General features: G+C 50.0%; 1 protein-coding gene across 8 annotated transcripts in view; it reads left to right on the plus strand.

Annotated features, from left to right (window-relative positions):
• MSI2 (musashi RNA binding protein 2) overlaps positions 1–19,405 on the plus strand; it is a 376,222-nt gene that overhangs the window by 226,225 nt on the left and 130,592 nt on the right. For all 8 annotated transcript variants that reach the window (XM_072940163.1, XM_072940165.1, XM_072940167.1 and 5 more), the window contains one exon: positions 15,485–15,533. In XM_072940163.1, the coding sequence (XP_072796264.1) occupies positions 15,485–15,533 (49 nt within the window). The remainder of the gene's footprint in view (positions 1–15,484; positions 15,534–19,405) is intronic.

Consider the following 19,405-nt stretch of genomic DNA (forward strand, 5'->3'; position numbering starts at 1 on the left):
ACAGAATGTCTGCGCAGTGCCCCTCTGTCCCTCGGACCCCCAGGCGCCAAGTCTTCCTTGTTTTAAAATCACTGTGTCTATGATGGTCGACACTTAGTAAATACGTGTTGATTGAACGACTGAGAAATGAGTGAATGCATTCTAAAGGCAGCTCCACTGCCTCTTTCTGGATGAGGGGCTGCCCAATTGCTGAATGAAAAGAGCTGGCCAGCCCAGTCATTAGGGCTGGAACTGGCACAGGACGGGAGCCGAGGCCTCTGGGCAGCTGTTGACTTCTGGCTAGAGCCGCTTTTCAGGTGCAGGACGGCACAGAAGGCCTCTGACTAGCTTCGAGCTTCTGACTCAGGTCCGGAGCGGGAGTGACCTCAGCGAGTTCACTTCCTCACCACAGCACTTAGAGGCTGAAGGGCATGGGTCCGGGCTCGGTGGCAGGTAGCAGAAGCCGTCTCGTGCTGGCACACGCCTGTTTCTCTGCCTTGGCTGGTTTTCCATGCTTCTGAACCCTCGTGGCAGGGCATGGCTGCCCCAAGTGTGACAGGACGGGCCAGACAGATGTTCAAGAAAGTGGCCAGTTTCATCCTCGGTCCCGCTTGCTCAGGTGAAGCCAGCCTCGCCCCTGGTTTTAAGCTCACTTCGTGTCAGTGTCAGTTGAACTAGGAAAGACCTCGGGTACCATCAGCAGCCTTAGACGTCTCTCCTAACCAGCTCACTGAGACGGTGATGATAGGGGAGGATGGCTGTTTAATTATCTGGAAAGCTGCACAGGAGTTAACTTCTCTTAATGCTCGTAACACCGCTGTGAGGTGGGTACCAACTTAGAGGCATAGTAACAGAGGCGCAGAAAAGTTGAGTTACCTGCCCAAGGTCACAGAGCCAGGGAGCAGCAGAGCCAGAATCTGAGTCCAGGGAGTCTGCCCCCCTCCAGAGCTTCTAGTCATCCCTGCCGAGACATGTCCCATCAGCAGAGCTGGGACCCGGGTCCGGGAGCCCCAGTGAACACTGCTTGTGGACACAAGCATTGTTGGCAGAAGAACGATGATGCCTTTTATAAACCTACAGTCCCATGATGTCCACAAGCCAATGGGATTTGGCAAAAGACAGAACCACAGGTCCTTTCTTACATTTACAACTTAGTGGTGGTGATGGGGGGGGGGCCTTTACTCTAGTATCTGAAAGGAGCCCAATCCCCTGGGCTCTCAGAGCCTGTGGCCAACTCCTTGGGATTCACCTGTGACGGTCAAGGGCAGGCTCCTGAGTGCCACACAGCACCTAAGGTCTTCCAAGGCATCTTGGCCCTGGAAATGATTGTCACTCTCTCAGAAATCCGCGGCCCTGGAGCTGAAGAGGGGAAAATTACCGATCTGAGCAGTTGAGGAGCAATTTAATTAAGAACAAAAAGAAATGTAAATGAATTAGCCAACAGTCTTCATGGGGCAGCATCACTGGCAGAGGAGGCCCGTGAGAGGAGGAGATTAAGGCGGCCTTTTATTTATTGAGTTCCGTGGTAATGGAACCCTTAGGCTTGACGGGGTGAGGGTTTCTCGCAGTCTGGCGTGTGGCACGCATTTGTCTCTGTTAATTTACACGGGGAAGGGTAGTCAGTCCAGGAACGTGCTGCTGGCTTCCGTGCTGCTTCACAGAGGTATTTAAAGTGACAGCACCTGACAGTTCACCAGCAGCTAAGAGGTTTTTCTGCTTCAGGAAGCAAAATATTGTGTGAGTTGTGCAACGTGTATAATGATTTGAAGAATTAGGGTGCAGCAAAGAGCCGAAGGCTTCGTCACATGGTAAAGTTAGCGAGTGGCGAGCAGGCTGGAGTGGGTGCAACGCAGGTGAGCGGTGTGGCTCGCTGTCCGTCTTTAATTTCCTTTCGCCCTGGCCCCAGTTTGAGTTGCCAAAATACGGTAGATGGCGGTACGTTGTTTCACTTGCCCGCCTTGTAGTTCCTCTTTACCTCAAACAGAGGAAAAGCATGGGACTAAGGCAAATTGACAGCTCTTGCAATGAGAAAGATCTTTATCCTTCAGAGTGCTGACGTAGAAATAAATAGAAGAAAAACATGCTTGTTGGGTCTTGAAGCAGCTTAAGTTGGTACCTTTTTTTTTTTTTAAGGGTAGATGAAGGTTCTTCCCTCTCTCTTCTGTTTTCTCCCTTAGGGAGTTGTGTGCTTTGGGGATTAAGTAGGAGGTTGGTTATTCTGTCCATACTCTTTTGCAAAGATCTGAGTCATGGTCAGATTTTGGGGGGGGGGAGGGGCGAAGGGGAGGTAATTAGGTTTGTTTCTTTGTTTGTTTGTTTAATGGAGGTACTGGGGATTGAACCCAGGACCTTGTGCATGCTAAGCATATGCTCTACCATTGAGCTCTACCCTCTCCCCATGCTCAGATCTTAACTCACAGATCAGGCCAGATCTCCAAACAGGCCACAGGTGTGTCCAAACCTCAGGGCCGACAGAAGGAGCATGCGGCTCAGGTTGATGTCATTACATCAAAAATCTGTCAGGCATCACGGTTGCCCCACCCTAGACAGCATGGGGACCAACTAAAATGTCAGGCATGCTTGCTTTCGACAGAGTACCCCCAGCTCACTCTATCCCTGGTCACCCCAAGCTGCCAATAGCCCCAGTTACAATTATGACAAGTGTCGGTAAATACATTTCCGCATGTCTGAAGTAGTAATAAGTACAATTTGATGTATGAAATATGGCAAAAGATTTAAGATCCGTGTTTTGAAAACTGAATGAAACACAGGGCCTTGATAGCTTAAAAAAGAAACAGTGGAAACCACTAGATTTGAGGCTCTTTTCTATCTGAATTTTTTTTCTTTATCCTGCAGAAAAAATACTTCCGAAACTCAAACACCAAGCACCATGCAGTTATTTTTGCACTAGTTACTCTAGGAGGTGCTGTAAATTTCCAGGGCCATATATGAAGTTTCTTGAGATCCAGGAAAGATGACGAGATGGGGGCAGTGGGGACCACCAACACGGATACTCACGTGACACAACACTATTTCCCAGTAGTAGATGCCAGTGCCGAATAGGAGACGCAGGTAGGGGCTAGATCCTTCTACTACAGGCGTACCTTGTTTGTGCCCATGCTGTCCAAATCAAGAGACATTAGGGCGTAATTATTTGCACTATGCACTGATCTGCCACTGAGTTTCGTGATATAATGAGCCCCCTTGTGGCTTTTAAAAAATTATTATTTTAAATGTTTAGTGTGGGACTCACAGAAAGTTGTAAAAATAGTACAAAGAGCTCTTGTGAACCCTTCACCCAGCTTCCCACGATGATAGTGTCGCCCATAACCTTAGCACGTTGTCAAAACCAAGAAATTGATGCTACGACATCATCAGTTTTAACAGGCACTCGTGTGTGTGTGTGTGTGTGTGCTCGCGCATGCGCGCGGCTGTGTGTGTGTGTGCTGTTCTTTGAAATTTTATCACATGTGTAGATTTGAGTGACCGTGATCACAATCGGGATACAGAAGCGTCCCATCATCACAGAGAAATTCCTCCTATAATAGTCCCTCCCTTCCCCCACCCCAACCCCTGGCGATGACTAATCTGTCCTCCACCACTGTAATTTTGTCATTTCGAGAATGTTACAGAAATGGAATCATACAGCATGGAATAAGCCTTTGAGACTGACTTTTTTCAGTCAGCACAATTCCCTCGAGATCCATCCAAGTCGGGTGCCGCTGGTTTCTTTCTTTTTATTGGGAGGAGTACGTGAGATGTGCCATGGTTGGCTCTGCCATTCTCCTTGCTCTCTGAAGTAGGGTTTATTTGCATGAATATGAGTCATGACAGCACAGCACAGAAAGCCAGGGATCCTTAGGAGAGTGAATCTCGCTCATCCACACTAAGTTTACTAAATTGGAGTTTGTGGTCGTGAGCGCAAAGTCTGTTCCTCCATTATCAAGCCCTCATCTGACAGTCGCTCGCTGAGCGCCTGCGTGTGCTGCGCACTGGCGATAGCATTGGACAGTCACTGGCCACCCACTGAGTGCTTTCCTGTGTGTTACGTCACTAGTTTCTGCTTCTCCAGGCTGGGGTGAAGGCTGCCAGTGACCTTCACCCCTTTTCCACACGAGGAGACTGAGCCACCAGAAGCCCCACGCGAGATGGTGCGGAGGTGGATGTGGTGGAGCAGAATTGAACCCAGGACTCCCGAAGCCCACCCGGCTCCTCTGACCCTGCTGCTCAGTTTGCCTGGCATCGCCGACAGCCAGTTTGCTCCTTTGCAAAACAACTGGGCTGGACGCATGTCTTTCTGGCCTTTTCCAGCTCAGATATTTATGATCCTATCTGAGGAAGAAGTATCTTTGCTAAGTGACTGAGTCCTTTAGCCTTTGTTGCTGCACGTGAACTTTGTTCTCGGCTGCATTCTGTTAGCCATTGTTTGAAAAATGCTTTGGGAATTTAAAAGTAAAAGTAAGGATTCCTTAAAAAATGGTCTGCAGTACAGACCTTCCTTTCTTTTGCTGCTGTTTGGTAAGGTCCTGGGGTCAAGGGCTTGAATTCAGCAACCCAGGAGTCTTCTCAGGGACCTGGGGGCTACTTTAGGGACAAGAGTGCAGGAGAGATTGGCTTTCATGGGGCCCAAAGGGGAAGAGTGGGAGCTTCCCGAGATGCCATTAAGCCCCATTAAGAAGCTCTGGGGTGAGTGGTACTTGGTGCCCTGAATCAGGTGCCTGATGCAGTTTGCAGAATTCTGTCCTGTGCCAAAAGTGGGCTTCAGGTCAGAGGAAGCTGCTATTTTGGGCATCTGAGTGCTACTGCTCCTGAATTCAGGCCTGAACAGCTCAACGGAGGGGTGGAGCAGAGATGCTCTGAGTCTTTGAAGCTCCAGAAAGGGTTCAGAGGAGCCTTAGAGAAGGGAGTCCTGCACTGGGTGGGAAGGGGAGAGGTGACCTCTGGGTCTGATTCTGAGACAAACAAACCTCCATTCCTCCTTGACTTGAAACATTCACTGCAGGTCCCCCTGAATCCCTCAGAATCACAGGCTGGTGGAGAGCAAAGGGGGACCGCTCCTATGACCTCTGGCAGGTCACCTCCCCCTCTCCAGGTGCAGTCAAGGAGAGGAGGGGGCTTTGGAATCCAATAGACCAGTCTACTTCCCATCCCAGTGGTGGAGTGGTAGGCAGGCACCATGGTGTGGGGGTGTCAGGAAGCCCAGGGGTCATTTTAAACCCAGCTTCTCTTCTGTGCTCTGCAAACAACTCTGTGTCAGCCAGACGGGAGAGCCTTGATAAATACTAGTTAATGAATAAATGTGTCACCTTGGCCAAACTCTCCCTCTCTCTCATTCTCTATCCTCACCAGCCAGTCTGTTAAAGGGGGAGGGATGGAAGGTGCCTGAAGTCCTCTCCCAGAGGGTCACGCACCCGCAAGTTCCATGCCCCAGGGCCCGGAGATGCACGAAAGCCCTCCATCCCATCATCAGGCCATGCCATTTACCCTCCCTACCTTCCAGGCTGAAAAAAGATGCAAGTTGCCCAAGGGACTGAAATCAGGATTGGAACCTAGATTCTCCAAGCCTACAAAACTCCGTTCCCCCCCTCTCCGCTCCCCGAGCGTGTGGCTGCAGCTACACTTGTCACCATTCGAGACTGCATTGGCCACAGGAGATGTGGATGATTTTTCTATTTGGTCCTGATGTTTATTTCATGCCCATCAATATCAGCCCATATTAGGACAGATGAGGTGGTTATTTACAGGCTGTGCATTTTCACACTTGGTAATTATAAACCCTTCCCCGCTTCGGTCAGACTCGTGGAGATCTATTTTGGCAATTAGCAGTTTAGTATTTGTTTAATGGGAATGCAAGAGAGTGTTACGGCACATCAGTGCTCCACTAATGATTTGCCTGTCTCCTCCGGAGCTGGCAGGTTTGGGCCTTTTTCACGGTAGGTGAGGCCTGATGGGGAGAGGCTGGAGAGGGGGAAGAGGCGCATTAGGCGGTCTGCCTGTCCCTCCCCCGCCTGCAGCACACACTTGCATGCCTGCGTGCATGCATACACTCACAACCAGGGCTGCAGACGGGCCGTGGATTTCCAGAGCACAGCAGCCGCCATGCGAAGGCGCCTCACACGAGAGGCCGTTAGGCCAGATGCCATTTCCGTGTGACAGCTGTCAAGCCTGCCGGAACCAACTGCTTCTCCTTCAGCAGCTCGTGCCTGGCCCCTTCGCAGCCTCCTGTCTAGCCCTGGCTGGGATGTCCCCAGAGAGAGCCTCCTGTCGTGCCCTCCAGGTGGTGCTGGGCCTGGGCTTTGCCGGCACAGCCAGACCAGAACCCCCCACCTCAAGCAGAGGTTCTACAGGCAGATTCTTGCTTCCTTTGCTCTATGTTGAGATGGAGTCTCCTGGGACTGCTAGTTTCCTTAGTGGCTGTCCCTTGATGTGACCCATCTGCAGTGAGAAGACACAGCATTGGGCGTGGCTCCCCACTTAACAGCATGGGCTCTGTGTGTGTGTGTGTGTGCGCGCGTGCATATGAGATTGCTGGGATGGGGCAGTGACTTGCAACAGATCTGTTATGATGAGAGTGTCCTGTGCGTGAGGCACTCACCACCCACCACCTTCTGAAGGCTTCCTAAGACTCTGGGAAGCGGGTCTCACATCAGGAACTGGTGGTCTGAGCCCTGGACTCAGTTCTGAGACCCCTCCGCTAGTTCCAGCCCTGCCACTGGCTTGCTCTGTGACCACGGAGCAGACAGGTGAGCTCTGGGCTTCTAGAACTTGCGCATCTAAAAGGAGGAGACCCCTCCATCCTCCCTTTTTTCCCTTTGTCTCTCTCTTACCATCCCCTTCTCCCCTGAGCCTGCCAGAAGCTGTGTACAGCTATCTCCTTGGTTACCTCATCACCTCTCTTAACTCTTTGGTAGAGTTTTAAGGCAATGTTTGTAGGTTCGCTTAGGAGACAATGAACGGCACTACACTAAGCCCCAGGGATTCAAAAAACAGAACAGTTAAGGGCGACTGGTAGAAAGACGTAGGGATGCATCTGGTTTTAAATCCCGGCTCCACCATTTACTGCGTGTGTGTGATCCTAGGCAAGTCACTTAATCACAATAAGCCACAATTTCCTTACCTATATAATGGGTGTGATAATATCTACCTCAGAGCTATTGTGATAATTAAATGAGCTTTGTAAATTGCCTTTTAAGCTCCAGTAAATGGTAGCTATTACAGTAGTCATTATTTCGGGGGAAACAGACAGTTCATAGCCGAGAGTCTGATATTTACTTGCGGAATCAGAATCTCTGAGCAGGAGGTTTGGCCTCCCTTTATGTAAGTGAAATATCTGAATCTCCAGCATAGAGTCATTTGGTGACCCCACACCCTTTAATTCCCATGGCAAATGGTTTATAAATTCATAGCTACTATCTGATGAATACTGGGGTTGGTTTGTTTTTGTTTAAGTTAAAGGGAAAAGGGAAGACCCTGCAAGAATTAAAAAAGAAAAAAGAAAAAAATAGGGCCAGTAAAGAAGAGTCTTGCCAATGGGAATAGAACACTCTGCCCATCGGAAGACTTGGGAGCCTTCTGTGAAGAGTTTAGGAAATGTACTTAATGCCACTGAATTGTTTATCAGAAAAGAGTTAACACGGCACATCTTACATTATGTCTGTTTTACTGTCAAGAAGAAGTTTGGGAGGAACTAAGCAGACTTTTTGTCTTGTTACTCAGTTAAGACATGGGTATGAGTTAAAATAGACAAGCTCTCAGGTGGATGCAAACTAGAATTTTTTGAGTTTTAGAATGAAGGAAAAAGCGCCTAGCGGCGGCAGGACCAAAACAGTGAGGAGAGCCCCAGAGGAGCCACCTGTGGCAAAGGGCCTGCTGGATCTGGACTTGGGCAAGGGACAAAGGCCAGTCTTTAGGCTGCCAAAGATCCAGGTAAAGCCCTTTTTATGGGGCCCCTCTCCACACATACATGCTGTGATTAAAGCTCAGCTCAGCTGTATTTAGCCATTTGGAACAGTGGCTCTTATGACTGCACCCTGGAATCACTGGGGGAGCTTTAAACACTCCTGTGCTGGGCTCCCCGCTTCGGAATGCTGATTTAACTGGTCGGGGTGTGGCCTTGGCGGCAGGGAGTTTTTTTAAGTTCTTTGGGTGATTCTGGTGAGCAGTCAAGGTTGAAAAGCACTGGTGGCAGATTTCAGTGTGAACTAACGGGATTTTCCCACCTGCTCCCTTTCCTCCTCCAGTCTTCCTCTTGGGCAATGATAAAAGGTCAACCCTCCTCACTTGTTGTGGGAATGGAGCCTACTGAGAAGTCTCCTTTCCATAAACTGGATGCCCTTCTTGAGCTCTGGGGCAGGAGCGGAGTTGGCTTTGTGCAGGCTGGTTGCAGGAGCAGCGGAGAGCGGTGCCATCCTATGTTCAGAAACGATCCTGGGATAAGGCAGCCTCCGTCTCCAGCACGGATTCCAGGCTCCTTTGTCCTGGGCGGTCCTGCCTCGTCTGCGTGACTCACTCCACTCTTGTGGCTTTAGTGTCTTGAGTTTACAGAGCATCAGCAGGCCTGTTAAGCCTCGTGCGCCGTAGTATCACGGTATTGCGTTCATGGGCGTTTATTTAAACTAACGCTTGAAGCGTTTGAGTGGGAGCAGGAGGCGAAATTGAAGGGCATTTGTTCTGGGGGAGTTGGAAGAGCTGCGTTTCTTCTTTTCCTTTTCCTCTCCCTCCTTGCGTCTGCGTTTCTTCTTTTCCTTTTCCTCTCCCTCCTTGCGTCTGACCAGATGATTTAAGGATCATTTGGAATGCCGTTTCCTGCTTTGTTCTTGAGACGTATGGTGTGTGGGCGTGTGTGTATCTGCATCCCAAGATGGGTAGCAAGTTTCTCAGAGTGCGCTGGCCAGCCACAGCAGAGCTCTGAAACATCCTCGCGGCACCGAGACTTTGCAGAGGACAAGCGGTGAATCTGATGCTCCTGGATGTTGTCCCAGCAGGCTCTGCAGTCCATTTCAGCATTCTAGGCAGAGTCTCTCAAAGTGGATCGTAGGTGACCATCTCATACAGTTCTCTCCTTTCACAGATGGGACACTAAGGACTGATAAAGGAGGTGATTTGTCCTCAGGGAGCTCCTGGTGGGGCTGGGATCAGAACCTGGATCCTGCCCATGCTTGGTGTAGCACTGCCTGCCATGCTCAGCTGCATCCCAGCTCTTGCCGAGTTATTTATTACCAGCAATGCTTTTCCCTTTTGTTCCTGGGAACTAGTTTTCTGTGTCCCCAGATCAGGTTCACTCACCTGCTGTCTACATGGGGAGCCAAAACCACAGGCAGAAGTGGCAGTGGTCTGGGAGCACACACTAGGGCCCCATCCTTTGGCCAACCAACCTGACAAGCAGAATTTCTACCTGAGGAGCGTCTTTGCTTTGTGACTTGAGAGGGTTCATCTTCAGCCAGTACATGAGCTGGGCTGGCTGAAGTCTAACCTCTGGATATGGTCGGCATCTTCTGGCAACTTCTAAAGTCACCCAGCAAGAATGTCTGGCTCACAGTAAATCTTTTGACTCATTCTCAAGAGGGTTCACTCATTCATTAAATGAATTAGGATTAGAGAGGCATCACCCACTGACTTGAGTGCTTATTACTGTAGATTTTCATGGTGCTCATTTAGTGAGGAATGTGTTGCCAGTTTCTCTTGGCATTTCCAGGATCTTGGTCTCCAACCTCGCTGCCAGGGTGAAATTTAGAAGTGGCCCCTCCACACCCTGGTACCTGTATTCCACTCAGAATGTAGAATCAATAGTTGAATACTCAGCTCACGTTCCACCTTTTACCTCCTTCCACCCCTTTTCTTGCCTTCATTCACTGTCTAATACTATTTGAGACTGCCTGTGTATCTTCTTACAGACCAAAAGCTTTTTTTTTTTTTGAGAGCAGTGACCATGTATGAGTTACTTGTTGCCACAAGAATGCTGTGTAACAAACAAGCACAAAACCTCAGTGGCAGACAATAGCTGTTTATTTTACGAATTGAGAGGCCACTGGGCATGGTTCTGCTGATCTTGGCTGAGCTCAAGCAACGGGCAAGTGACCAGCTGTCAGCCCCTGTAGGTTGGCCCCAGCTGGGGCAACTGAGGGGACTTGGCCCTCCTCCATTTGTCTCTCATCCTCCAGCAGGCTGGCCTAGGCATGCCTTTCTCATGGTGACGGTGGAGGTGCAAGAGAGAGCAAGCTGAAGCACACAGACTCTCCCAAGGCTGGGCCCCAAGCAGGCATACCACTCTCTCCACCTCTTTTATTGACTGTAACTAGTCAAGTCCAGATACACAGGATGGGGAGATGGATTCCACCTCTTTGAGAGAGGATCTACCAAATTACAGGGTAAAGGGTGTGGGGCAATCCATACACCATGGGCCTATATAATCTGCCTCTTATTTGGACTTAGGCTGATGCTTTGCAAATAGCATATGCCTAATAATTACACGTTGCATTAAAGTAAGTAAAGTTAATTTATTAGATTTTCTAATCCAGACTGAGTTGGCCAAATGATGGAGATACTAGCTGGAGTTGATCTGTTAGAAGGAAGGTTTCTGTCATCCTGGGAGAACCCAAATTTTTCCTGCACTGGGGGCAGGGACAGCTTGGTTCCCACTAAGAAGTCCCTCTTCTTGTCGTCTTTTCCATCATAGGTTCTGCTGTTGTCATTTTCTGAATTTTGGCGTGTAGACGTCTGAGATACGGGGAACATAGAGGGGAGACCCGTTGCCACACTAACGTGCCTCGGTTGCCTCTGGAAGGGAAATTTGGTCCATGTATTGAGCACTGAGTGTCTGTAAAAAGGAAGAGGCAGTTCTGTCCAGTGGCTCTAACTTTCGCTCTTATTTCTCATCCCTTAGAGTAGCGCCTGGGAAGTCGGGTCCACAGGCCGGCAGCTGCGTCAGCATCACTCAGGAGCTTGTTAAAAATGCAGACGCTGCACCCTGAATCAGATACCCTGCAGGAGAGAGGCCCAGGGGAATCTGTGTTTTTAGCAAGTTCTCCAGGTGATTCTGACTGGGAGGAGGTTTGAGACGCCCTGCCCAACCCCGTGGACCATAGAGGCTGACAGCGTGGCTCCCCACTCTGAACTCTCAGACGTGGGGAGTGCATGGTGCACACCTCTGAGGAGGCCACGGCCACGTGATAGAGTTACATGTTAGGGACCTCCTGGTGTCTCACAAAGATGGGGGCATCCCCAGCCATCTCACTTAAAAGTTACTTGTCCTGCTCTCCTGCTGTCGTTCACAAAGATACAGCACCGAGGATGCCAGGGCCACATTTTACACCTGCCTTAAGTTATTAGAAGGCAGATCTCAAGGTTGGAACAAGTTCCATCTCCTCAGACAGACCAGGTTGTGTGCCAAGACGTGGGACACAGTCTGCTCAGGTTCAGACACCCCCTCCCCTTCTTGCTCCCTCTCTCCAGGGACACCCAGGACCCCTAGGCTTGTGGGCCCCCACCTCTGGCACAGAGAAGTCAGTATGGCTGGTAAGGGCACCGTCAACACAAAATAAATACCAGTGCTGATCACAGGGAGGAAGGTGACATTTCTCCTGGGTTAACGGGGTTTTCTCCCCGAAGTCAGAGAACTGCGTCCAGCCCTCCGACTCTTTTGTGCTCTTCTAGCACACTGAATAAGCCCGTGTGCTGAAGTTGATGACTTCCAGCCAACTGATCTACGTGTGTGTGTGTGTGTGTGTGTGTGTGTGTGTGTGTGTGTCTGTCTGTCTGTCTGTCTGTCTGTCAGACAGACAGACAGACAGAGTTAGCAGTTACTCACTCCAGGGCTGAATCCCAGCTACCTTGACTGTGTCCCTCATTGCCCTGTGATGGAGGCTCACACAAGCCGCTTCTGTTTGATTCACAGAGAACCGTGAGAAACAGCCCCGTATGTGAGGCCGTATTTTTCATTCTATTCAGCCTTTGTATATTCAAATTCTTCCCGTTTCAGCTCTTGCTGTTCTGCCAGATTTCCATTGCATTGATGGCTTCTCTGAATTAATAAGTGTTTTGCAATCGCTGAGAAGTTTTCTCTCCCTCCAAGCACCGGGACTTACCCACACTGATTTTTTTTCTCCCTTTCCTCTTTCCGTTCTAGCTACTTCTTAGATGTTTTATTTTGTAAAGCGTTAATAGAATTTTTCTTTCACCCTGGCGCTTTGTCTGTTCAGGAGGTCTTGGCGAGCCCCATTGTACACCTGGACTATGGAGGAAAGAGCTCTTTTCTTTACAACAATAGTTGCCCCCAAAACACACACAGCTCCTCCTCCTCACTCACCAGGGTGGAGAGAATGTTAGGAAGACAGCGGCAGAAAATGTCCAAACATAGGAAGGGAAAGAGGGACCTCGGTACACCCTGTGGAAAGGGGAGTTTTGAAAATACCTTTTTTTAATTCAAAATGTTTACTTCCTAAGGGGAGCTGAGTTGCAGAACCAAAACATGGCCAGCGCAGAAGGGAGGCTGTTTTTCTTACTGTCAGGCACTTTTAGCTCAAAATAGGGACTTGGCAAACGTCTCAGAAAATACGGCAATGGTGCGAAACAGATGTCACATTTACCTGTGCGGTACCCGGCAGGCCTCACCCGCCACCCACCTGCACCCCAGGCACTGGAATTCTTAGCGAGGCCCAGGGTCTGAGTCTGCGATACCATATGCTCAAGTGTGACGGCTCTGTGTACAAACAAACCGGTTGATCTTCTGGTGGTTTCGCTTGAGGGGTGCACAGGAGGCAGCCGGCTGTGGTGTGCGTAGCTTCTGCCGGTGCCGGGGGGACTCGGCAAGCCTGCTTGGCCAGGGCTGGTATGGCGAAGGCACCCCTTCTCTAAACTAGCATCCCCTACTCCCCTCAGTCTGGCCCCTGGGAGAGAGAGGGCAGCTTCCTGCTGGAGGAGCAGTCACCATGCAGGGCCATTTTCCTCCCAGTAACTGACTTCAGAAATGGGGACCAGAAGGGGAAGGCCCCAGGAGCCTGTTTGTTCAGGCTCGGTTGCTTAGCAACGCAAGGGGGCCCTGACTCCAGAAGGGATTTGGAAGCTAGACCAGTCCCTTCGAGGTTTGTGTCTGGCTTGCCTACCCCCTCTTCCAATCTTACCTTGACTTTGCGTTTCCCCCTATTATATTTGATAGCATCTAGAAAAATAGATTTGATTTGTCGGGAGGCACCATTTTAAACCTGGTTTTATTGCTTCGCCTGATGTCTTCCCCTCCATCGGAGGTTGTCGTCTGCGAGGAGTGAGGAATGAATAGCCTCTGATTCCTTTTCTCAGCTGGCTTAGCTCAGGCCCCCAAGCTCATTTGTGAGCCTTTGAGCTCCAGTGAACAGTGCTTGGTCCTTCCCAGCCACACACACACACACACACACACACACACACACTGAGATTGCTCCAAGCACGGAGCCCTTTGGCTAACGGTTTTGTCCACCTACAACCACGTGGTTTGGTTGTATTTTTCCTGCCAATCTTGTCCACAAGATGCATGAGGAGATCAGGCTGCAGACCTGGCCAGACAGGTACAGTCTGCAGGTAAATGGCTGATTGGTTTAGGGCAACACCTGCACTAAAGATGTGTCTTTTGTGGAGCAAATAAAGGATTGGAGCATGAATAAAAGGAGTGGAATTCAGAGCCAAATCTGGTTTGATAAGTGTGAGTTTCTTGAGATCTACATGGGACTTGAGTGTGGATCCTGAATGTCTAGAAATGTCTAAAAGGGTTGCAGGATGCATGGGAGGACGAGGAAGGGACTAGGAAGAGAGACAGAGGGATGCCTTTGCTACTTTCCTCTTTTTAATGTTTTTGAGAAGGTCCTAGCGTCAGCGTATTAGTCTGCTGGGCTGCCATAACCACAGACCAGGTGGCTTAAACAACAGAAATTCACTTTCTCACAATTCTGAAGACCAGAAGTCCAGGATCAAGGTGTCGGCAGGTGGTTTCTTCTGAGGCCTCTCTTCTTGGCTTGCAGACGGCCACCTTCTCTTTTGAGTCTTCACGTGGTCTTCCCTCTGTCCCTGTGTCCAGATTTCCTCTTCTTACAAGGACACCAGCCGTACTGAATCAGGGCCCACCCTAACGACCTCATTTTAACTTAATTACCTCTTTGAAGGCCTATCTCCAAGTACAGTCACATTATGAGATACTGGGGTTAGGACTTCAATATATGAATTGGGTCAGGTAGGGTGGGGGGGTACAGTTCAGCCCATACAATCAAAATATTAAAGTTCCGTTGTTTATAACTGGAAACAATTTAAATATCCATCAGAAGGATAATTAAGTAAGCTATAGCTCCTCCCCCCACGAAGTGTTACACAGCTGTCAGACGACAGTATTCACGGTACGTCACATCCATTAGGATGACTACTAATTTTTTTAGAAAAGGCAGAAAATAACAAGTGTTGCCAGGACGTGGAGAAATTGGAACCTTTGTGTACTGTTGGTGGGAATGTAAAATAGCACAGCCACTGTGGAAACAGTATGGCAGTTCCTCAAAACAAAAAACCAGCAACAAACTAAAATTACCATACGATCCAGCAATTTCATTTCTGAGTTTACACCTAAAAGGACTGACGGTGGGGACTCAAAAGGCACTTGTACGCCCATGTTCACAGCAGCACTCTGCCCAGGACTAAGGCCCAAGTGTCCATCGATGCGCAGATGGAGAAGCCAGTGAATGGGATGTGGATGAACCGTGAGGGCGTTCTGCAAAGTGAACGAAGCCAGTCACAAAAAGACAAATGCTTTGTCGTTCTACTTACATGAAGTATTTAGAGTCATAGAGACAGAGGGTAGGCAGGTGCCTGCCATAGACCGAGGGGACGAGGGGAGAGGACAGTTACTGTTTCCTGGGGATAGTTTCAGTTTTACAAGGTGGAAGATGTTCTGGAGACGAGGGGTGGTGAGGGTAGTGCAACGTTGCGAATGTGTTTAATACCACTGAGCTGAACTTACAAATGGTTAAGATGGCAGTTTTTGTAGTATGTGTATTTTACCACCATTAAAAAAATTAGGAAAAAAAGACAGTATTCATGATAGTAGTCATCTGGGAATTGTTTGCAATATTGTATTGTTATCTAAAAAAAAGAACGGGAAATTCCACTTATAGTATGATCTAAACTATGTTGAGGGCGATGGAGTACAGCTCAGTGACAGAGCACATGTTCAGTATGTGAGGTGTCCTGGGTTCAATCCCCAGTCCCTCCATTAAAAAAAAAAAAAACTGTATTGAAATAGGCATGGTTGGTTGGTTGGTTTTTAAGGCAAAAACTGAAGGGAAGTACCCTAGATGTTAGCTGTGGCTGTGCTAGGTTGGAAAGATGGAAAGACAGTGATTTCTTTTTTCTTTCCAATATTTGTATTTTCAAATAATTTTTAATGAGCAACCATGACTTTCATCATGGAAACTGCCACCCCTGTCCTGAATATATAATATTTTGCATATTTTGTTAAAATTCCTAAAGCAGTCTCTGTTTTGTACTTGTTTTGCAGGTGGAGGATGCAATGCTGATGTTTGATAAGACGACCAACAGGCACAGAGGTAAGAACCCCAGTGTGAGAAGGTTCCCCCTTCCGCCTCTCCTGGCATCCGTCTCTTCCCGTCCCTAGTCCTGCAGACAAAAGATACAGTGACTATTCCAAAGTCAGGCAGGTAGAGGTGATATCTGTTAAAGATCTGGACTGATGGAGGCCCACAGTAGCACCAGGGGCTGATACTGGACAGTTAAAACCCCATTTCCTTTTGCCTCATGAACTGTCGTTTAATTATGCAGCCACACCCAACACGTGTTCTGATGGACTTTTCTAATCCGGGCTTTCTGAGTCCTTGCTAAACCACAGCGCTAAGCGACCCAAGTGGAAATTACTCGCAGCAATTACTCAATTGAGTTCTCAGTTTGCATTGAAGGAGGTGGTTTGAAGCACACTGTCAATCTAAAGAGCCAAAAAAAATAGCCTCAGCTAGTTTATTCGACGTGTGCAGTGAGTGCAGACTTGACGATGCCCTTCCGCGCCTCTTGGAAGCTTGAAGGGCACCTGCACTTGCCTGTGTCTTCTGTGCTCTCACCGTCCTGGCCATGTTTTAGAGAACGGGTCTCATCTTGGGGCTCGTGAAGCCCTGAAGTGACACGCAAAATGTTTCATGTTGTTCTCGGGAGAGCCTTTCTAGCTCTGAATTGATTCTCAGAGGGGTCTTTGACCTCTTCCCACCTCACCCCCCCCCCAAAAAAGAACATGGTGAAATCATTGCCTTAAACAGAAAAATCGGTTGAATCTAGAAAATCCTCCCCAGAGGAAGCAGGGTCAAAAGTCACGGTTTAGCGTTCCGTACGGCTCTTCTCCAGAAGCCCCTGGTTTGCAGGGGGTTCCTGTTAATGGGGTGTTCGTGAGCAGGATTTCCAGAGGGGAGTGGCAGGAAGCAGTGTTCTTGAGAGAAGGAGCTGTGAGCAGTGTTTCCTTGCCACTCGCATTGCATTTAGATGTTTCTCGTGTTGTTTACATTCTCGCTGTCACCTGTGATTAGGAGCAGTTACCCAGCCCTGACTGTCTGTCTCTCCTGTTTGGAGCAGGCAGGCTGAGTGGAAGGGAGGAAACAGGGTGGGAATCGTTGCTTGCAGGGGTGGGAGAAGGAGGGGTGTCCTGTGTGTGCCTGGAAGTCCGGCGTCTCCTGCTTCCATCCACAGCATCCTTAAAAGGCAAAATGGAAAACTGGGCAGAAAACCGGGGCATCAGTGGTCTATTTGTTGGGAGGGGATGGGGAGGGAGTGGAGGATGAGGCGTAGGGGGAGGCAAGGAGAGAAAAGAATTGCTGACAGGTGTAGAAGGATCGCCTTTGTCTTCCGCAAGGCTCTGGAGTGAGAGCCAGGAGGCGGAGAAAGGTGGTGTGGGTGATGGCGATTCTTGATACCCTTGATCACCGCGTTGATCTTTACGGTTTACCGGGCACGGCCTGCACGTGCATCGTCTGACTTGATCTTCTCAGCAGCCCCAGGGGGGTTATTGTGACTTTGGGGAAATGACTTAGCTGCTTTATGCCTCAGTTGACTCATCTGTAAAGGGGGATAATATTGGTACCTCCTTTTAGGATTGTTTGGAGAGTGTAGTACCATCCACTGTGCATAAATGTTAGCTATTATTACCATTCTCATCATCACCGCCATTTGTGCATGAGATAACCAAAGCTCAGAGTGGGCTGGTACCTTCCACCCAAGGTCAGAGTAGAGACTCACACCTGGGCTGGCTGATTGCAAATCCTGCTCCTTGTTGTCGCCACACTGGGACGGGTTTGTTAAGGAGAGTGTTCTCGTCATTTATTTCAGGCTGGGCAAGGCCCATCTGCACGTGGCACCGGTGCTCATAATCCCAGAAGGTTCTTGAGCGGCTTCTAGGCAGTATTATTGTCATTCTGGTTTGAATATCAGTGTATAAAGGATTTTGACCTCCTGCTCTGTGTCAGGCCCTGTGCTGGAGGAGGTGATGAACCATCTCGTTTAACCCTCACAGCCGTGCAGGGCAAGTTTCAGGCTCACCGTCTGAGGGTCGTGAGAGGGCTGATGACTCTGGGCGTCAGGCCACCCCGCTGGTAACTGACAGAAGCGGACTCGCACGCGGGTCGTCGGGAGCCCGGACACGCCGCGGAGGAGGTGCCAAGGAGCATTCTCCCGCTTCTAACCCAGACGCCCCCTGTTGTGGGGGGTTCTCTCCCCCTTCTCCAAAGGCTTTGGGCGCAGGGACATGGCGGTGGTTCCTCTCTGACTGGGTGAGGGACATGTTTCCTGTTGGGGGGGGGAGGGAGGTCATTCCATGGCCCAGCGCTCGGGGGGGCTTCAGGAACGCCCTCCCTTCACTTCCCCAAGTCAAGGCTTCTGGTGGTGATGGTGGGAAGGAGAGTGTGCACGGCCCTGCCCGACCCAGCCAAGAGAGGGCCATGCCCAGCATCCTTCTGCCCTGACAGTGTTTAAGATTCCTGCGGTGGGTGCAGGACCCCTTACCTACCTAATTCGCGGAGTCAGAACAAAGATGAAAGGCAGGGCCTCTGATTCAAAAAGTATTAAGAATTTCAAGATGACAGTGGAGCATTCAACCAGGAGTAGAGAGCTCTTCTGAGCACTGCGCCCCATGCCCCTCCAGGAACTGGCCTGAGTGGATGTAGCCTGTGCCCGTGGGGCGGGAGAGAGAAGGCGGGAAGGAAACTGAGCTGGGGAGGCGCTGTGTCTAGAGGTTTCAACAGGAAGCCCTGACACCCTGCCGCCCCTCCTCCTGCTCCCGCTGTTCTGTCTGTGTAGGGGGACTTTGGCCCTTCCACAGTCTCCAGCCCCTCCGAAGAGCTCAGAGGAGTTTCTCTTTTGACTGGGTGCTGAGGCTGGGGTAATCCAGTGATTTCAGAGCATTAGAGGAGGAAGGAATTAAAAAAAAAGAAAAAAGAACATAACCACAACAGAAACTCAAATCATGTATGTAGAGCAAGCGGGCCCCACACCCCTCGCCTGATGGAATGTGCATTTGGAAGCAGGTGATAAGCGCAAGAAAATAACATCCTTCTGCAGCCACCTTGCCCCAACCTTCCCTTCACCTCCTCGGCTTCCTGTTTTCCATCATCTTATCAGAGGAAAGTGCTGCGGTGGCAGAAGTTGAGGACACCTCTCCGGCTGGCACTGCCGCCAGCTTCCTGCTTAAAGAGGCCCAGACATCAACCCCTCTGTGTTGGCAGGGCCTTGCTCAGCATTTCCCGTCAACTTCTGACCCAGCTCCGTTGGGCAGCCCGGGCGGTGACTTGTCCTCAACCCCAGGTGTTTTGAAAACCACCTGTGTGCCCTTGGAGCCATGTCCGCTGCTCTGCAGGGAAATCTCCGTGGACCCTGAGGCCTGGCCTGCTGGGAGTCAGGTCGGCCAGGCTTACGGGACCCCCTCAGGCCACACTTGCCCTTAGGAGCCAGGGGTTGGGGCAGAATTTCTACTCCTTGCTGCACAGTGGCCGCCTCCTGCCCTACGCCCCGCCCCGCCCATCCCGTAGCAGGCACAAGCGTGGCCCTCAGTTACATCTGCATGGCACCAGTCTGTGTTTCTTCCCACTTGACATCTGTGCTTGGACCTCAGCAGCACCGTAGAAAAGCATCCCGGGGACAGCAGACAGTGAGCCCTCCTAGGATGCGCGTCTCCATCCTGGGAGCAGGATCTGACACCCACGGAAGTTGGGCATCTTCCCACCTTCCTCCTTTGAGGAACCACCTTCCTGCTTCTGCAGCCCCTTTGTGTGTAGCTGGGAGCACTTTTCCTAACCTTTCTGAACCCCTCAGGCTCCGCCTCTGGAAAATACAGGAACTGGGATGGATGAGCTCCAGGACCTGACGTATGTTTCTGGCTTTTAGCTTTTGAACTGGAAGTTTGTCCCAGATAATTTCCTTTTTGTTTTCA

Source organism: Vicugna pacos, chromosome 16 (assembly GCF_048564905.1).
Source record: "Vicugna pacos chromosome 16, VicPac4, whole genome shotgun sequence".
In the NCBI taxonomy this organism is placed as follows: domain Eukaryota; kingdom Metazoa; phylum Chordata; class Mammalia; order Artiodactyla; family Camelidae; genus Vicugna; species Vicugna pacos.